The following is a 19,544-nucleotide window of genomic DNA, read 5'->3' as shown; positions in this document are numbered from 1 at the left end:
TTTTTCCAGATTTACTCTATTACCCTCAGAAACACCTTTCTTTGCAGATGATGACATCTCTTCCCACATGATGGGCTTGCTTTTATGTGGACAACCTCAGCCTCACCTAACAAGGGAAGAAAGAACATGGCCTTTCATGTCAGAAGAGAGACCTTAACGAGTACTTGGATGCATGCTGATGATGGTGCTTTGACACGTGCCAGTGAATTCCTGCTTGGCTAAGCAATACTTCTGGCCCTTCCCTTCTCCAACACCCAGTTAGGACCTGCCCCACTCCTTTCATCTGCACCTCTGCCCTAGCTGTGGGATAGCTGCAGGACTTGGGGAATGTCTGGGCAAAAAGCAGAAGCCCTGGAGGGCTGGTTTTGCTCCCAAAGCTTCTCTTACCTGCAGCTCAGAGATGATTGTGGTTAAGTGGATAAATGTACTAAAAATAGAAGACCAATAGCAGAGAGCTTCATGATATGCTTCTTGGAAGACAGTTGAGCATCAGGAGAGCCTATTTTATACTCTCCAGATGGATTGCCAGATTGCAGCTCTGTCCCACAGATACAACCTGATAGCCCAGTGTTCCCACTGCAGAACATCACCTCAAGGCAGGTTAAGGCAGCTGCCTTCTGTCTCTAAGGACTGTGCACTGTCTGTAAATGCTTCAGCTCAGCCAAAATACTCCTGGACTCTTCAGACACAGAGGCACCTGACAGCAAATGGCACCGTGCCTCCCACAGACACTGCATATGCAGTCCCACCTTGTGTGTCTGTATCTAAAGGTGGCTGGGCTAGTTGTAGCAGGGAGGAATATTTGGAAGTACTTGAGAAGGTTTGTGCCTGTGTAAGATGGGTGGTTTCCTATCATTTAAAGAGTGGGCATTTGACCTCTTTCATCCTTCATCTTCTTTAGTTCAGCTGAATAGTGAGCACAAAAAAAATGTGGTCCTTGCAGCTACACGTAGTGCATCCTCACCCAGACCCAGGCACATGCTCTTACCTTGGCTGTGATCGAATCTTTGTTTTCTTGCAAGTTAGAAATAGCTTCAGAGATCCTCATGTGAATGGTCCCTATTACAGTGTCTACGTTGTACGGTCCATCGATCCGATCAGCCACTACAACCAGGGAATCTAGTGAAACAGGACAGACATCTCTGATTAGATTCTGCACAAACCATGTTCAAGATCATGCTCATGCTGCTGGGGTAAGCTGTTGGCCCCTGGGCAGGCTTGTTGGGAGACATTTCTCCATTTTCACTACTGCCCAAGTATCTTTTCCCAGCACATAAGTAAAGCCACCCTCAGGGGCAGAGGAACAGAGGTCCCCTCCTGCAAATGGTAAATGGAAACTGTATTCACTCAAAGTGACCAACATTTCTTGGGGTGCTACAGAAAGGAAAACTGGTACAGAAACATTAAGTAATGCATAGCAATACATGGCCCTAACCCTCCTAACTCATTACATGTCTTCAGCAAAGCACTGCAGCCAGCAGAAAGTGGGAGAATTGGGGTCAATAAAGTGCCAAAGGTATTGGATGAGGGCAATGACTTCTGTGGCAGTGAAGGCATGCGAAAAGGAGCAATTCTCACCATCACCTCTGGAAGGACAACACGTGACCAGCCAGGGAAATACCAGGCTATAAAGATGGAGAAGCAGGCCAAAACGCCCACAGCTAAAGTGGTAAACAGGACAGGCAGTGACTGAGGGGTACCTCTTGCTCCCAGCTCCTCTTGTCTTGGAAAGCTCTCATTTGCTGGCCTGGAAGCTCTTGCCTAGATGGCTGCTTTGGGACCATGCTTGGCTTACAAAGAATTACCAACCTCTGCCTACCTTCAGAGATGATTCTCAGCACTCCAGCTGGGTCTGAGGCAAGGACAGCCTATAGACTCATGGGCCTCGGGGCACTGGGGAATGCAGAGGAAAACTGGCATCCTCAGTGTCCCGTGAGATTTAAACAGGATCTCAAACCCCAAACTGGGTTTGGACATCTAAAATGCCATCTTAACCAGGTCTGACTTTGCCAGCCAAAAACTGCAATTCTGAAAGTCACTGCTATGCTGCTGCTGCCTCGGTTTCCTACCACTTGTGCTTTAGTAGCCCTGAGGCCAGGCCATGCATATGCTTCAATGGCTTTTAGGGACTTGGCATTCAGTTATGTGTGACCTCAGATGGCTCCAGTGTGGTCTGCATTCTCCCAGGGCACATCAGAAACCTTCTGTCAGGACAAGGGATGCATCAGAGCGCTGGGGTAACCCATGCTCATCTGAAACAGAAAATGCTTCATGTTCCTGTGGCCTTGCCACATGGAAGAAAACAAGTGTGATGGCTTTATGTTGGTTCTTCTCTACACGAAAAGGGTCAAATCCCAGGGTCTAGGTTGGAGATTTGTTCCATTTGTAAATGGAGTTATTCATTAGGAGTGATTAATTCTGTCCTAAATCCCAATCCCTCACCCATCAGCCTGGCAGGAGCCTGTCACAGCAGATGGTGCGATGTTGCAGAAAAGTTTATTCGGCGTGAGTTGGTACTGCTGACATTATCCATGAGCAATGAAACCACCGGGTGAATTACCCCTGGCAGTTCAACGGAGTATCAGTAAAACGTGTCCTTCAACCCACACCATCCCACAGTGGGTGTGTGTCACATGTGATACCGCTTTAAAGGACTGATGCTTATCTTTGAGTCACACAGAGATTTCCTTCAAGCAGGAGTCCAGCCCGCTGCAGCACAACCATGGACCACCCCATTTCAAACCTGTTAGGAAAGTGTTCAGTCCCTTGTCTGGGCGAGCCAGCAGGACTCAGCAGAAAGACCCCAAATGGCTTACGTGAGCTGTAGATGAGGTTTGTGTAGCAACACTAGGCCCACAGTGGATGTAGTGTGTTAATAATGAAGGTCTGATCCTGAGCCCACTGTTGTCAATTTAACAGCACGCTCAACCCTCGCAAGTCTGTTCTCTGCTGTTACATGATTGATGGTCAGACCCTGACAGCTCTCAGAGAATGATTAAACCAGGTAAAGACTAGATAAGGGGCAAACCCACAGCAGATACTGGATCAGGCCCACAGGGCTCACAGTCCGAAAGCAGGTCTGGGCTGTGGGGAGCAAGGGCAATAGTCAAACAACTGGGAGGGCTCAAACCTCAGCCAGTCTGGAGCATAGATCACAAAGCACTCTTTGCTCAGATCTATAATATAGGATTTAACAACATGCTAAGTCACAGCTTGCAAACATTATGTATTTACTTTCCACACTTAAAAAACAAGAGAAGAAAAAAGCTGCTTAGCTTGAGTAAGAACAGAAACAAGGGACACAGTTTCCAAGTTAATGTGCTCTCTTTTCCTGCAACACAGTCCTATGGCAGTGCTGATTTCTAAAGCTACACATGCCATACAAGGGGGGTAACACTGAAATAGCATCTCCTGCAGCATTAAAAAGCTTTCAATTTAACTTTGCTGCCACTCAGGAGTTGCAGTGTCATCTCTGAGACTGTATTTTCCAGACAATTTGAGCTTGCAGAGACACTAATTATGAGATACAGACATTTAAATCAAAGGCTGCACCCCCAAATTAGTGATACATTATGTCTGAACCACCACTTACTATAAAAATCTCTCTTAATTTGACCTGCCCTAATTTGTCAAATTGAAAGAGTAGCACTGTGTAACTCCAGCTATAGAGAAGGGCCTGGAGAAGGGTGAAGAATGGACAATGCAGTGAACTGCTACCTTTGACTCTACATTTTGCTCCAGTCCTTGATCAAATGGTGACCTCTGACACTCAAATGTACAACTGCAGTTTGAAAGAAGATCTAGTATCCTCCTAGCTGTCACCCCTTGACAGTGTCCCTTGGGGAAGAGGAAGCCAGAATAAGTGCAAAATGCACCCGGAACTGCCTCCCTGTCAATCAGGCAGAGCTGTATGCTGACCTTCTGGGAGAAGGGCAGTCATCCTGCCAGGGGAGCAGTGACAGGGAACAGTTGGCTTGCTCTGGTCAGAAAGGCCAAAGCGCCATCAAAATCCTGGTGTAAGCCCTTGGGGAAGGGAATATTTCTCCCTCTCTTTTGCAGCAGCCTCCCAAGTTGCTTGCATGGGTAGTGCTCCCAATTAGCTGCAGTAAGATGCCACTCGGTTCGTTAGCCCCCAACATCATTAGAGCAAGGTGGGCAGCTGCCACCAATGCACCTCCCTGAGCAAGTGCACTGGCCTCTGGGTTCCGTATTTACTTTGCAGTGTCCTTTGAGAGGCAGATGACACTCTTTGAACCTAAGCAGGGTTTTTTATTGTTAACTATGCCACATGCCAAGCCTGAACCAGCCTGTTGGGCTGCAGCTGGCCAGTGAGCTGGCAGTCTTGCTGGCCAGGCAGCCAGTGCCAACGCAAGGGAAAAAGCCAAGTCCAAAGCTTATCTCCTCTGGTGCTTGCTTTCCATGAGCCCAGGCGAACATCAAGGCTCCCTCAGGTCTAAATGTACGATGTGGGAGAGAAAGAGAAGCTTGCTGGGTGATGCTCTGTGGGCACAAGGAAGAGTGAGAGCTTTACTACTGCAAACAACCTCCCTTGACGGACTTCAGATGTGTGCTGTAACACAAACACACTGTTTTCTAAATACAGACCCTCACCAGCCTTAATCAGCTCTATCAGCTCCACAGGCTACTCTCAGCCATAGCTCACATTTAAACCAGGAGCCACAGGTTCTGGAAGATCAGCTGAGTGACACCTCAGGTCTTCTTAAAAGAGATGCCTGGGTCTGACCAAGCAATGCAGGATTTCCTGCAGAAAAGCCTGTCTGAAGTTCTCCAGCCAGTGATGCACAGGAGACCAGACCACACTGTCACAGTGATGATTTTTGCTTTAAACTCAATGAAAATGACACCTCTATACACATACAACCCACTTTAAAATATCCATCATCTTAGCTGAGTGACACAACAAAACCAAAAAGAACTCTTATTTAAAATACAAGTCTAATTTTCCCATTCCTGGTGATGCCTGTAAATTCCTCCTCCCCATGTGTTTGTTTAAGACACCTCTTTCTGTTTAAAAGTACATGATTCTGATCCCTTTGCTCTCCACCCACGGAAGCAGTTTATGGCTTCATATCTCTGGACTACCCCCCAAGGAGGGCAGGAAGTGCTTCTCCTGTGCTCTCACAAGTGCTCTGCTATGAACAAGGAGGCAGCTCTGACAGTGTACAGGTGGAAGGATCTGTCCTGAAGATTCAGCACTTGGGAGGGAAGGAAGAATTACTTGAGTGCAAAGTGTGGGCAATCCCAAATGAGCACAGGCAACTCTTCAAACCCTTGTTATCCCTGCCAACAGTGCTCTTTCTAACAGTATTAAAGCCCAACAAAATGTCATGCAGTAGCTTCTAGGCATTAGATCACAGACAGAGAAACCATAGTGTGAAAGAGCCTCCAAGAGTCCCTTCTTTACCCACCAAACACTGCCTCAGAGAGTTCAAAAGGTGCTGTGAGAGGCAGCCGTGCTGCAGCAGAGGAAGGCCACCTTACCCATCAGGTACTTCCACTCGGTGTTCAGGTCTGCTTGGTTGGCCAGGCAGCCCTTCACGACGTTCAGGCAGTAGTTGTTGCAGGGCTTCACGCTGGACATGCCCCGGCAGTGCGGGCAGTACATCAGCTTCATGATGGCACGAGTGCATTCGTGGCTGAGAGATACCTGGGGGAGACAGACGGCAGTCAGGCACACAGGCTGGTCGGGGGGCATGTGGCAAACTTCCCCAGTCTCTGGGGTTCCTTGATTGTGTTTGGATTGTGTTGGACGGCTGAGTGCCATCCCCCTTCCAGCCACGTCTGGTGGCTACAAGGACAGCCCCAGCTGCCCACCCTGTAACCGTGACCCCAACACACATGTGCCCCTGGAGCCTCTGCAACCAGTGCCACCACCATGCCTTTTCTGCAGGAAGGGTTTGTTGTCACTGCCTGGCACATGCAGGTGTCCCACTACAAACTGCATCTGCGGCTTCCTGGGGGGACGCACAGCGGGGACCTGGACATGGAAAGTTCTCAGCTGGAAAGGAGAATGGTGTTGGGGGAAGACTTGAACAATTCCAGAAATATGGGCAATCAAGAGCACTCGACACTGGGAAGTGACTGCTCTCTGACAGCACTTCAGGAGCTGCAGGCAGCCGGTGAAGTGGGCCAACACATGCCATGCCAGCGGCTTGCAGGCACTGCACGTGCAGCCCATGCTTTGCAGAGCTGACTCTGGAAGTGGCTTTGCCATCTTTAATTAAATCACCCTGGTCCCATAAGCACAGAGCTAGTGCAGGTGCATGGCACAGAGAGCAGGGCAGCAGCCTCTGCAGCACGTCAAAGTCCCCCCAGACCGTCAGCCAGTGCCCCCTCCGAATGCCACAGGCAAGGGGCTGTCGGCGTAAGTTGAGGGATGAGTAAAACCTGGCAGACCCTGCAGAGCTGCTGGCAGAACTCAGCACTCCCCTGTCTCTTATCAATTATATCACAGAATCACAGACTGGTTTGGGCTGGAAGGGACCTTAAAGCTCATCCAGTTCCAACCCCCTGCCACAAGCAGGGACACCCTTCCACTAGAGCAGGTTGCTCCAAGCCCCTGTGTCCAACCTGGCCTTGAACACTGCCAGGGATGGGGCAGCCACAGCTTCTCTGGGCACCCTGTGCCAGCGCCTCAGCACCCTCACAGGGAAGAACTTCTGCCTAATGTCTAATCTAAATCTTCCCTCTGTCAGTTTAAAGCCATTCCCCCTTGTCCTGTCACTACAGACCCTTGTAAAAAGCCCCTCTCCAGATTTCCTGTAGGTAGTGGAAGGCTGTTACAGAGTCTCCCTGAAGCCTTCTCTTCTCCAGGCTGAACCAGCCCAGCTCTCTCAGCGTGTCTCCATAGCAGAGCTGCTCCAGCTCTTGGAGCATCTTTGTGGCCCTCCTCTGGTCTCACCTGAGCAGGTCCACATGCCTCCTGTGTTGCTGAAGTGTTTTATCCTTTTGTTGTCATTTCCCATCTTTGCTCAGGACCATTTGCAATTCCCTTGTCATTCTTTTAAAACCATTTACAAAAATAGACGTAAGTGTCTGTATGCAAGTCTCCCTTCATATGAGCTACTTGGCATTCACAAGGAGCCCAAAGGGGCAAAAGTGTTTTAAGAGGCAAATCTCGGCCTGGAAAAATCCCTGATCCTTGAGCTGCAGCTGCTATGCTGAGAACTGCCCTGACCTCTTTACTACCTGTGAAAAAATACTTTGAACACGGCCTTTTAAGTTTCTTCTAGGGGACTCCAGAAAGATGCAGTTCTGAGGTACCCTTAGGACAGTGTGAACACACTGAGCCCACCATCAGAGACTGAGAAAGAAAATCCCTAAGCTTCCCCCATCCTGAAACCGCCTGCATGGTAGCACTTCCAGTCAGCCTTGGAAAACATGTTGGATGGTGCTGGTGCTTCATTGCACAGGAATGTGCTAAAATAACCTTGTGAGAACGTTCTTCAGGACCAGAACAAAAATACCTAGGTGTCAGAGCCAGAAAACCCAAAAAGAAACCGCCTCACTGCCCCGGCAGCCAGAACAAGCCCCGACATGCCTGCAGATGAACAACATGCCCCACCGCGGCCGCAGGGGCTGAGCCCTGCAGGAAACACCATGCAAAGGCTTGGCTTTGCTCTGCTTCCCTGCTGAGCTTTCTGCCTGTGTTCTGGGACAACTCCCGCAGACAGAAGCCGGCTGCTGTGCGGCTCTGCTGCCAGGAGATGGAGGCTTTGTCCCGCCGCACCGCACGGGTGCCGCACGCTTCAGCCCTGGGAGAAGCTGGCGAAGGCACCGCTGTCTTCTGCCTCTGAGACATGAGAGGGGTGCAACAAAGCGGAGGGACAGGCAGACAAAAGAACAGTTAGGTTTTCATCTCAGCATTTAAATAGCTGTGATTGAATAGCGACTGAAGAGACAACAGGTAAGAGCACACTGAACACTAACACAGGCTGTAGCTGAAGATCTTCTAAAGCCAGAGCATTTCCAGAGAAAACAGGAGATGCAGCTAGGAAAGGAGCTGTGACCTCTCCTTCCCCAGAAAGGCAGAGAGAACTGAGGTTCAGATGATCTTTAAGGTCCCTTCCAACCCAAACCATTCAATGATTCTATGGTCACCTAAGCAGAAAACCCCCTTAGGACAGTGTGGGCCAGCCATCCAGTGGCAGAGACGACAGCGAACAGCAGCTACAAGACAAAGCTATTTGGTACCTTGCCAGAGCCCCTGGGGGACACAGAGAGAGGCAGGTGACAGATCTTGGCAAAGAAAAGCATCTCCAACACGCTCAGCTTTAAAGTATGGTGTAAACCCAGCAACTGTATGGGAGCTACCCAGGGGACCACAGCATTTACCTGTGACAGGCCCATGGGCATTTCACAAGGATCTCTGCTTGCAGAATTTAGCCTGGTGTATGTGTCTCTGCCAAAACAGAAAAGACCTTCACACCATGAGCACAGCACTCCCTTGCCCACTGCAGAGCAATGGTTCAGGACCACCCGAGCCCTGCCTCCACACCAATCTGCAGAAGAGGAATGGCAGCAGAGGGCTCCATCTGGCCTCTGGCATGACAGGGAGCACAGGCAGCTGCCAGGGCTCCCGGTGATGCCGGCAGCTGCCTGCTGGTCCTGCAACCCAGCTCCCTCCGACCACCCCACGGCTGCCAGCCAGCCAAAACAGCCTGTCCCCAGCCATGCTGCACCCACAGCTCCTGCGGGCTGCTGCCACCCACCTTGGAGCAGTGGATGCAGGCACTGGATGACAGTGGCGCCCAAGGCTCAGGCTCAGCTCCTGAGGTCTGGGGAGGGGAAAAAGCTGCTTTTGCACTTCAGCAAGGCTCATTTCTGGATGCTGGAGAGGAGCTGTGTGTGTAACACCAGCCTGTCAGGCTCGCAGGGTGGCTTTGTTTCCCAGCAGGCAGTGGAGTGCCGCACTGCCCCAGGCGTGGGGATGCCGGCAGCATCCCAGCAAGGGGGCACCCTTCATCCCTGCTCCCTTGCCCCAGAGTATCACTCTGAAGTGACACATCCACCACCAGCTGTTGCTCCAGTGAATGTGGCAGGTGCCACATTCTTAATCTCTTAGCGGAAAGGATAAGTATTAAGTTTTGCAGGTGAAAGAGGCCAGGCTCCACTCCCTTTCCCCAAAGAATGACTCAAACCCCTCCTGTTGGCAGCAGCACTCCTTTTTCACAGGCAGGCTGCAGAGGTGAACTGAGAACAGAGGGATGAGAGGGCAGGACGAAGAATTAGGAGTATTTTCTGCATGTTTCCCTTGGCCAGAGCTCAGTTCCCATTTGTTCCACACAGCCCATGGACTTCTGCTCCACACAGGGCAGAGGAGAGCAAGGGCTTGCAGCTCCCTGAGTCCCTCCCAGCCCTGATCCTGCGGGACATGCAGCACATTAAGGAGTCGAGCCCTTCAAATAGCAGCCTTTAAAAGAACCCAGAAAGTTATGACCTACCCCCTCTGCCCAACAGCTAATGTATGCCAGCTAAGACCTGATGGAGAGCACCTCTGGCTTCCCAGCACAGATTTGCAATAACCGATAGATCAATAAGCAATGTCCTCTATTCATCACACGTAGCCTGAAAGCAGGAGCATGCAAAACTCTGCAGATGGACTGAAAGCCAACATAATTTCTTCATCTTTAAATGATCTGGCACAGCATGAAGACAGTACATGATAATAATTGATTTCTCTAAGTAGCATCAACCTGGCCCAGCCTTTGGCTGGTTCTCCTTTAAGGAAACACAGTTCTCCTTTAACTTTAGTGGCACCTATAGTCTTTTCTTAGCTCAGTGACCTAGAAACTGCATTATAAGACGTAAAGAGAACATGCACAATACATTGGAGAAGCCATTTCCAAGGATCTGAAAAAAAAGTATTACTGAGAGATATGGCTTGGAGCCAGGGCACTCCTCATTCAGCTGTCAGAGGTATAAATAAACAGACAAAGCTAAGCCTAGCTTAAAATACACTGTTCTACATCATTAGGGTAAAATCCACACACTCTATTCTGACCCCAGTGACGTCAGTGCGTACAGTCCCTTAAAGTGTAAGCCCATTGATGAAGCGATAAGGAAAAAATACAATCTTCTAAGATATACCCCAAAACAGGGGACAAATCGGTATTGAGCAATGAATCATTTTAATTAAAGCTACTTTCCAGCTGGGGATACAGCAGTTGATTTGAGTAGCAATGAGGTAATGCAGCAGGAACAGGTGGCTGCCTCATAAAAAGCCCTGTTCCACCAGAAGCACTGACATTTCAAGGAGGTTGTCATCAGGTATTATCCCATGACTGGGCCTTGTAGCAAGAGCCGAGCTCTGTGCTTTTCCATGGCCACTTTCCAAAGCCTGGTGTGCCCGTGCTTTGCTGATGGAGCCATCCGACCAGATGTGAATTGCTGGAGGCAAGTGCTTTGCCGGAGCAAAGGATCACAGCAGACTGTCTGGTATCATGCCTTGAACAGGGCTGGGGCTTGCTCTCAGGTTCATACACTTCATGTCACAGCCCCATGGCCGAGCTGGGGCTCACCATCCGCCTGCTCAGCACCAGCGTTAGCCCACCAGCCAGCAGAGCATGGGCACATGTGGAGATAATATGCCAGACAACTGAGAACACATAATTCTCAGCATTTGGAGTAGCATTGGTTTCCCTAATTTTTCCTCCTCCTCCTGAGCAATGTTTAAATCAATTAGAGTAAAACTAATGACTTTCACAAGCAATTTGCTGAGAGGATGGGCTGGGGGATTAGTTGCTAGCTGGATTCCTTGCCACCCCCCAGCCGATTTAGAAAACATTCAGTGTAAAAGGCTTCTAACAAAAATAATAAGCTCCTGCCATGTATTTTATTAACGTGCTGTCCAAGCAGAGAATCACAGAACACAGGAGGCTCAGGGATAACAAGCAGTCACATACTCTGTCTCCCTGCATTGAAACGCATTTGAGGAGAGCTAAGTTATCCTTCATATTACCTAAACCCAAACTTCAGAAGAGTTATAAATTTTCTGAAGCAAAGACACAGGGAGGTGAAACTACCTGTAGAAGCAGAAAGCACTCAGCTCAAACAGGCAAAACACCCCTGCACAGGCACTCCAGGCACTACAGACACCTCAATGCAGACAGTTCTTGGGACAGCCAGGGCTTTAGTCTCTATAGGACACACACAGAGCAGGGCAGCACTCTGGTCAAAATGGGCTAGATTTTTCCAGAACATAAACAAAAGCCTTCTTATCCTTCCTCTGTGCCTCTAAAGAGCAAATCAAACTTGTGATTTGCATGTTGAACCCAAGTCACCCATCTTTGCACAGATACACATTCTCACAGATAACCAAAGCATGTTTTATAGAGACATGGGACATTTCTCCCTCAGCCTCACCATTACGCGCTCTCTCTCCCAGGTTATATGTTGATTTTCCAATCAACACCCACTCCTTTGTAGACCTCTTTTCAGCACAAGGTTTGGTGCAAAGGAGGCAAAAGAGGGTTGCAATTCCTCTTGGCCTGACCCTGGACCCTTCTGACTCTACAGCAGTGTGAGGCTTTTTACCCTTCTGAATTGGGACCTCCTTTGGCAGGTCACACAGAATAATAGAGAAGTGCAAAGGAGAGACATATTTTCTGCCATGACCCTAATGCTTACTGCTTGGGAAATATTCAAGAGCCTCCAAAACACCCTGAGTAATATCAGGGCATAGAAAAGACCATGGAAGTGGTTACTGAGTTTTCACAAGTGCTCTGTCTCTTTTAGCTAAAAGCTGCTACACCCTCCTCACTCCAAAAAAGCATTTCCTTATCCAAGCCAATTATTTCCTGAAAAGGTGGCTGGAGAGACCAAAGAATGAAGTGTGGGATGCGGAAAGCAAGCTCCTGGGGAACAGCAACCAAAGAGGCACTAGTGCTGGCACGAGCTCTGTATTTCACATCCAGGAGTTACAAGGTCTTTTTGATCGAGCAATGATCCTCCCTCTCCCTCCCAGCTTCCTGATCATGGGAGAAAGGTTGAGCTTTGGGAAGTCACAGGCATCTGAAAAATCTCCTTAAGGGTGGCAGTACCAACCTGTTCCCACAGCAGCACGGTGTGCGGTTGGGCAGTGCCACCAGCTCTCAGGTGCTGTGAGAGGTGAGCCCGGCTACTCCTGTGCCCATCAGGAGGTGTCCAGCTCCTTTGGCACCCAAAACCTGCAGCCAAGCTGCAGATGCTGCTTTTGAAGTGCTGGCTTCAAACAAGAGAGGGAAAAAAGAAAAAGCCCCACCCCCAAATCCTTTCTTCTTTTGAAGCCTGGCTTAAAAGCAAATGAGAACCTGCAGCCTTGCTGCAATGTGATGGGACTCCTTGGCCTTCAGGGGTCTTTAAGTACATCTGAAAGGCATTTAACACCAATCAAATAAGCTGAGCTCTTGCTGGTATTTTTCTTATCCCCCCCTTTCCCCCCCTTCTCCGTTTGCACATTCACCCCCAGGCTGCTGTGAGCCATCTGTGCCTTGCTTCTCAGGGGAAGCAGGGTTAGGTAGAGGGGAGAGATTCGGGGATGGAGAAAGAGGCCTGGGTTAAAAATACAGGCTGATGGAAGCACTGTCAACCCCCCTGGCTTGTCACGGGGACGCGGGCAGGTTGGCTGATGGAAGGAGAAGGCTGAGCTAGTCCCCACTGCTGTCGGTGGAGGTGTCATTCTGTGGGCACTGTCCCCGCTAAACATTTTGCCCAAGGCAGGGTGAGGGTGGCCTGCAGAGAGCTCTCTGTGGCGTGGTGTTGGTGTTCACTGAGCTGGACCATGTCCCGTCCTGGCTCTAGCCTCTGAGGAGCAGTGCAGACCCAAGGTGGGCATGGAGACCTTTAGCACCTGGATGTGGTTTTGGCAAGATGTATGAATAGCCTGGGTGAACACAGAATACCTCCAGACATGTCAGATATATGTCAAAATATGCCTGCGATAATTCTTAGATGTGTTTTTCCAGGTAGAATGTCTTACTATCTGGATGGCCATTCCAATCTTCAGAAGCATCAGTTAAACCCAGCAACATCGGGCAACTTAGGCTTCCAAACCAACAAATGCCCTAAAGCCAGCAGATAGCAGGCAATTTCTAGAGGCAGGCACATGTGCTGGGCAGCTAGAGGCAGAAACCACCTATGGCTGGAGACCTCCACAGGTTTGGGGGCTATGCAGGAGGTGCATTCATGGCACCCTTGCTTACCTTCTCATGCATAGTCAGAGAATGGTTTGGGTTGGAAGGGACCTTAAAGCTCATCCAGTTCCAACCCCCTGCCACAGGCAGGGACACCTTCCACTAGAGCAGGTTGCTCCAAGCCCCTGTGTCCAACCTGGCCTTGAACACTGCCAGGGATGGGGCAGCCACAGCTTCTCTGGGCACCCTGTGCCAGCGCCTCAGCACCCTCACAGGGAAGAGCTTCTTCCTAATGTCTAATCTAAATCTACTCTTTCAGTGTAAAACCATCCCCCCCCCTTGTCCTGTTTTGTACAGGGGGAATGGTTTTCAAAGCCTGTTTTAAAGGTAAGTAATAGACATAAGGGAAGTTTTTACTGCCAGCTGTGAAAAACCCATTCTGGGGTACAGAAAACAGGTCAGCTCTTCAATTCACAGATCAGGCCTTGTGCACTGGGAAATGCAGGCGGGTGTCAAGAGCCACTCCAATTACCCCAAATCCCTCAGCTGAAATTGTACAGTTGGGATAAACTTGTCAGCATGAAGAACAGCAGCTACAAAAGAAGCCCAAGTAGGGGAGCAGATCCTGCTGAGCTGCACACAGGACTATCAACGGCCTGGGAACAGACTCGGAAAACCAGCCTTACTCTCTCTTTTACACCAAGACCAGCACTGGGAGGACAGGTTTGTGATTCTTTGGCGAGCTGGCTGGCTCTGTGGTCAGTACTATCTGCAAGGTGATAGTTTCATGCTGGTGAAACATTTCATTTTTACAGTCTCCCCATGGAAGGGCCCTCAAATACTATGACCAAAACCCAGCAGGGTTCTTTGCATCTCCCCGTGTGCAAGCTCGAAACCGGTGCCAAGGCTGCCCTGTGCCCAGTGAAAGGAGCAGGAGGTGCAGGTGGTCCCAGCCCTCCGCCAGCACGGGGAGCAGACCCCACTCTCTCCACCACATGGTCAGCAGCTGCCTTGTGCATGTTTATGCCAGCCCTGATGCAATTAACACCTTGACGTGTGTTAAATGAACCAAGCTCTCCAATCTTTGTGAATAGAACTCTCAAAGAAACAGCTGTGGGGCTGACAGAAATATGGTTCTTTCAAAGTCTAATGAATTGTATAATCACTTCAGTCATTATTTTGCATCTTCCTTCCACAAACGTACAGCCACAAGTCCTTGGAGCACACTAAGTTTTAAGCCTCATCAAGTCCATCAGTCAAGATACATCAAACATGTTTCCAAATCTGAGTCAGGGATCAGAAAGTGAGTGGGGCGCAGGCACAGCGTGCTGGATGGCGGCTATGCTGGGGTCTGGTGGCAAGGGTAGGGCACAGATGACCCCACAGTTTGGTGACTTTCTTGCTGTCACTTTGCTGTGTTCAGCTCAGCACAGAGTGAGGGGGACAGAGGATGGAGCCTGATGCCAAATCTGTGCCTTTCATGCTCCAGCAAGCCAGAGCTGCTGTGAAGCCTGAGGCCAGACAGACTGCTTGGGTCCATCCCCACCAGCCCAGCAGCCAAATGGCTGTTCTGCAGACTCAGGAAAAATCAAACAACATTAAAAACATGAAGGCCAGGGTAATCCAGCTAAACTGGGGGAGCGGAGCAGTCAGCAGTCAGCCCCATCTCCCTGCACAGCCAGCGGCGAGGGCACTTCCAGAGGGCTCCAGAAGGCAGTTCCGCCTGCAAGGGACACCAGACCCGAGGGCAGGACCCACAGCTAACCGGGAGAATCTGCAGCTTCAGGCTCCTGCCTAGTGCCTAACTGCCTTCAGATATTAAAATGAGGAAGACTAATGTGGATAGACAGACTGCCATCATGCTCCTCTCCCTCCAGAGGAAAATTCTGCAAGCCACCACCTGCCTATTCAATGCACTCCCTGCTCTGTTCATCTGACATAGTTATTTCCAGCTGGTACAATTTTCAATCCTTTGAAAACTAGATTCAATTGACTTTTAACTACCATGTAAATATGGGAGACATATATCTGCTTGCCTGCATTATTTCTATTATATTCAGAACACCTACAGGTTTTTATCCCTGAAGGGTTGTGATTTAAACATAATAACAGATAGAAATACTGGAAAGTAATATGTGAAATACATAAGGCTGTGTTTGAGACTGCACGCTACCAATCCAGCTTGATTTGAATCTGTCCAAACAAATCCCAACGTTATTGCAAAATTCTCTCCCTAGCTTTACATGTAGCAGGGCTGGAAAAGAGCAGCAGGCTGCAAGGGGTGAGTGCGGGGCTGCAGGAGCTGCTGTACCAAGAGTTCAAAGCAAGAAGGCAGCTGATGGCAAGCAGGTGTCTTGGGGAGGATAGCAAGCTTGGAGAAAGGGATATTAAGCTTTTAGATTTGCAGAGGGAATCTGGCTGAGTGGGACTTAGGTCTATAAAATGTTTTAAGCCATGCAATCTCACATACAAACTGCCCAGGGACAGCTTGCCAAGAAAACATGAGACCCTTCAGCAGAGGTGGCACCGACCTCGTGAGGAACAGCATGTTCTATCCCTTGGTATCTTACTAAGCAGAGCTGCCTATAGGCGTAGGTCTGAAGGTGGGAGGCTCACTAAATCCCATGCAAGCAAAGAGATGATCTCCCTGAAGGAAAATGCTGCCTCCCTTGGTGGTAACAGGTCCCAGATGAGAGCTTCTCCCACATGGAGAGACAATTTACTGCGGCACCTTATGGCTCCTTGGGGCAAAGCTAGTCTGCACAGTGGCATCCTGCCATTGAGTCATCTGCATAACACAAGAACACACAGTTCTGCCATGCAAAAACTGAACAGGTCCAAAGCAAGAGGTAGGATAATAGCCTGTGAAAAGGAAATAAACATGGTAATAGGATACCGCCACTCACCAGTGCCACGGAACAACATTCTCATAACATCTACTCACAAACACTAACCCTGTTTTTTCAGGATCAACATGAGGTCAATTTAGATAAAGGCTTAATTTTATTACAAAAGTTAAATCCTTTAAATGAAATAAAATGTTATTTAAGGTTGTATATACTGTTGCTGATGCTCTGAATAAAGATAAGCCACTGAAAGATGTGTCACTGAGCACATGGGACAGGAGTTCACTGCACTTGAGCTGTTTTAGCACAGTGGTATCATGAGAAAGTGAAAAAAATTATATCCTTTACCTCATTTTATTCAGTCAGATCAATTTTATGTCTACTTCACCCAAAAAACAACTGGAAGCTGAAAGACAGAAGCCAACTATGTCCTTCCAAGCTATGGAAAGAAGTGGGGTATGAGAAATGTCTGCAATCTTAAAGGACATGAGGACCAGGAATGACCATACTGTCTTCGTTATATTACTGACTTGTTGGAAATGTAATGCATGTTTAGATAAACATTATTCTCCATATGTGGCCAGCACATTCACTTAACTATTAAAAATATCTATAAAAATTCTATTTTGGGGCCTTTTTAATTGGAATTCAGTTCCCATCCAAACGCAGCTTGACCCACCACGTGTTTCAAAATTACTCATATGGTAAACAGGAAACTGCCATTTATCTTACACGAATATAAAAGTTCAAAAAGAAGGCGGCTGAAAGTATTGTGAGACATAAGATTGCTTAAATAAAAATGTACTGACAGACACCCTTCACTGGTAAAGTGAAATACAGGATTTAGTGAAAAAGCTTGTAATTAGTAAAGAAAATCATCATGTTTTGTTTCAAACTCATATGAGAATCAGCCTTAAGAACATCTACCAGGAAAAGGAAATGCAAACAACTATTAAAATTGATTATTTAAGTAAGTGCTTCTTGCTTACGTAGCTGGTGTGGCTTCACGTCAATCCCACTACCATGGGGAAAATAAAAATTCAGGAGTAAGGATCCACAAAGATCAGGCAAAGGGAAGATTGTCCTAATAATTCACTTTCCTATTGATGACCAAGATTAATTGGAAAGCACCTCCTCTCCCTGCCTTTGGAAATGGAACATTATTTCCTCACTTTTTCTGTGCTCTCACTTGAGATTGACAGGTTTTCAGGTCTCTAATGGAATTTAAGGACTCTGGACATTTTTTGACACGGATGGGGCAGGTCTCCTCCCCATCTCCTCCCCAGCCTTCCAGTACCTAAAGGGGGCCTATAAGAAATCTGGAGAGGGACTTTCTACAAGGGCCTGTAGTGAAAGGACACGGAGGAATGGCTTTAACCTGACAAAGGGGAGATTGAGATTAGAAATTAGGAAGAAATTCTTCCCTGTGAGGGTGCTGAGGCACTGGCACAGGGTGCCAGCATGATGTTACCAATACAATCTGTTGGTGCAGCATGGGCACGGCACTCAGCTGCAGGAGGCCAGAAAGGACCCGTGCACAGCCTCACTGCCCTTTCTGGGTGCTCTTGTGCAGACAACATTACCTCTGCTGCCTGTTCCCACAGCATTATGTGCAATACTCCTGCCCTAAGACTTAGATGCCTGAGCAGTATCGTGAGTAATAAATAACAAAACCAGCCAAGGATCCCCACTAGTGATTTTGTGGCTGCCTCTGTTTTGGTACCTGCTACTTCGTGCAGACATTGGAAAAACACACTTATTATGCAACTTAAATGAAAACCTGCAATTTGTGCTGAAAGAACAGCTATAGAAACACAGAACCTGCACATGAAGAGAGAGATGCTGCCCCAACACTCCCACCCATGTGTGGCACATTGCTAACCCCTAAACCTGTCCTAGGGCAGGGTGCCAACCTGCACCTCCATCCCCAGCCCTGCTCCTCCACCCAGGCTGCAAAAGCCACACGTGTGCCTCGGGCCCTCTCCTACAGCCGCTGTGCAGATGGCAGCGCTTCCAGCACTGTCAGCGTGAGGCCAGGTTGGTGGCAGGAACCGCGGCATGAAAAGCTTTAGATCTCAGTGTCAGAGCCTGCAGTCTGTCAGGGTGACTTTGCCTTAAAAGCCAGGACGGCAGTAAAGATGAAAAATGGTTTTGCCATTTTCTCTCTCCCCGGCTGCCCTCAAACTATTTATCCCCAGCAGGATGCAAAGCGCCTGCTTCCAGCACACTGCTCCTGTTCCTATCCCTGTGCACCCACTGGCCAAGGGCTGCCTGAAGCCAGAAGCTGGGGAAGAATCACCCCTTGGGCACAGCTGAGCAGCAGCAGCGATTAAAGGAATCTCACGAAATCCCCTCCTGTAGCTCAGTCAGGGCAGGCTCTTCCCCATTTTAGCACAGCCAGAAAATCTGGCAAACAGCAGCAGTTTTTCTCTGGAATGCCCAGGAATGCAAACTCTGCACAGGGACCTGAAACAATGACAGAACACAGGTGACAAACACCGAATGGGAAGTGTTCGAGAAACTGAAACCAGGAGGGCTTTAACAGAAATCAGTAGCTTTTTTGGGATTTGCAAATTAAAAAAACCCCTAAGTAATACAATTTTTCAGAAGCCCAAATTACCTATAAATTAATAGGTAATTTATTTCTAAGTGCCCATTTAAACAGGCTTTCTCAGACTTCCTGACCAAAACACTCCCTGCTGCTTTGTATGAAATTTCGCCTCAAAAGACTGCTGCTAACAGCTGACAGAGAAGTTGAATCCCAGTCTCTGATCTTAATAAAAGTCTTATACACCTTCTCCTAATGTTGTAAGTATAAAGGAACATAAAAACGACGAAAACCAAAGCACCAGTTGTGGATTGAGTTCAGCACTTCACATCCCATTTAGTACTAGTGTAAATCCACATCTGGTAAAGGAGAGTGGGTAAACCAGGGCTTTTATTTTAGACACAGCTGAGGGCTACCAGGGCATCCATAAAACGGATTTCCCACCTCAGCATTCTCACCCCGTCTTGCCTGAAGTACCAAATCCATTCCTGAAGATGGAAAATGGGCCAGTTCCGGCCCCTGTTACAAAATCAGCTCTCAGGGAGGCTTTGCTAAGGTTTCCCAACTCAGTTCATTGTGCTACAACAGCAACAAGCTGGGCTAACTGCAACCCCAGGGAGGGCTCTTGTGAGAGAGAGAAGCGGCTGGGACCCTCCTGGAAATCCTGGAGGAACGGGTTGTGGGGAGGCAGAGGGAACATGATGATCTGTGACTGGTCATGTACCCCACATCCCGTTTGATAAGCAATGCCAAGAGAAGAAGGAGAGTTCAGAAAGGGGGGACTGGAACCAAAACCCAGTGCGTCAGAAGCTTACATGAAGGTGAGGGAAAAATATGCTGCATGTTGGTATCTCAGGTCCTTCCTTCCCTTTCACTAACACCATGACTGCAGTTGCCCTGCCAGCCTGCTTTACCCTCCAAACTCTGCTACAGGCAGTGTCACACACATGGAGCTGGAACTCTGCCATCCAGAGGATTTACGAAAATATTTTACTTTGATCCCCCTGAAATTATATC

At 48.6% G+C, this 19,544-nt stretch overlaps 1 protein-coding gene across 1 annotated transcript in view; it reads right to left on the bottom strand.

Moving 5' to 3' along the window:
• Positions 1-19,544, bottom strand: part of GPC1 (glypican 1) — a 203,079-nt gene that overhangs the window by 8,194 nt on the left and 175,341 nt on the right. Inside the window, exons 4-5 of the mRNA XM_030495161.1 lie at positions 5,503-5,668; positions 989-1,119 (exon numbers count right to left, since the gene is read on the bottom strand). Of these exons, the coding sequence (XP_030351021.1) occupies positions 989-1,119; positions 5,503-5,668 (297 nt within the window). The remainder of the gene's footprint in view (positions 1-988; positions 1,120-5,502; positions 5,669-19,544) is intronic.

This window comes from Strigops habroptila, chromosome 8 (assembly GCF_004027225.2).
Source record: "Strigops habroptila isolate Jane chromosome 8, bStrHab1.2.pri, whole genome shotgun sequence".
NCBI classification, from domain to species: Eukaryota; Metazoa; Chordata; class Aves; order Psittaciformes; family Psittacidae; genus Strigops; species Strigops habroptila.
The sequence above is the reverse complement of the archived record's forward strand: the minus strand, read 5'-3'. Positions and strand labels throughout refer to the sequence as shown.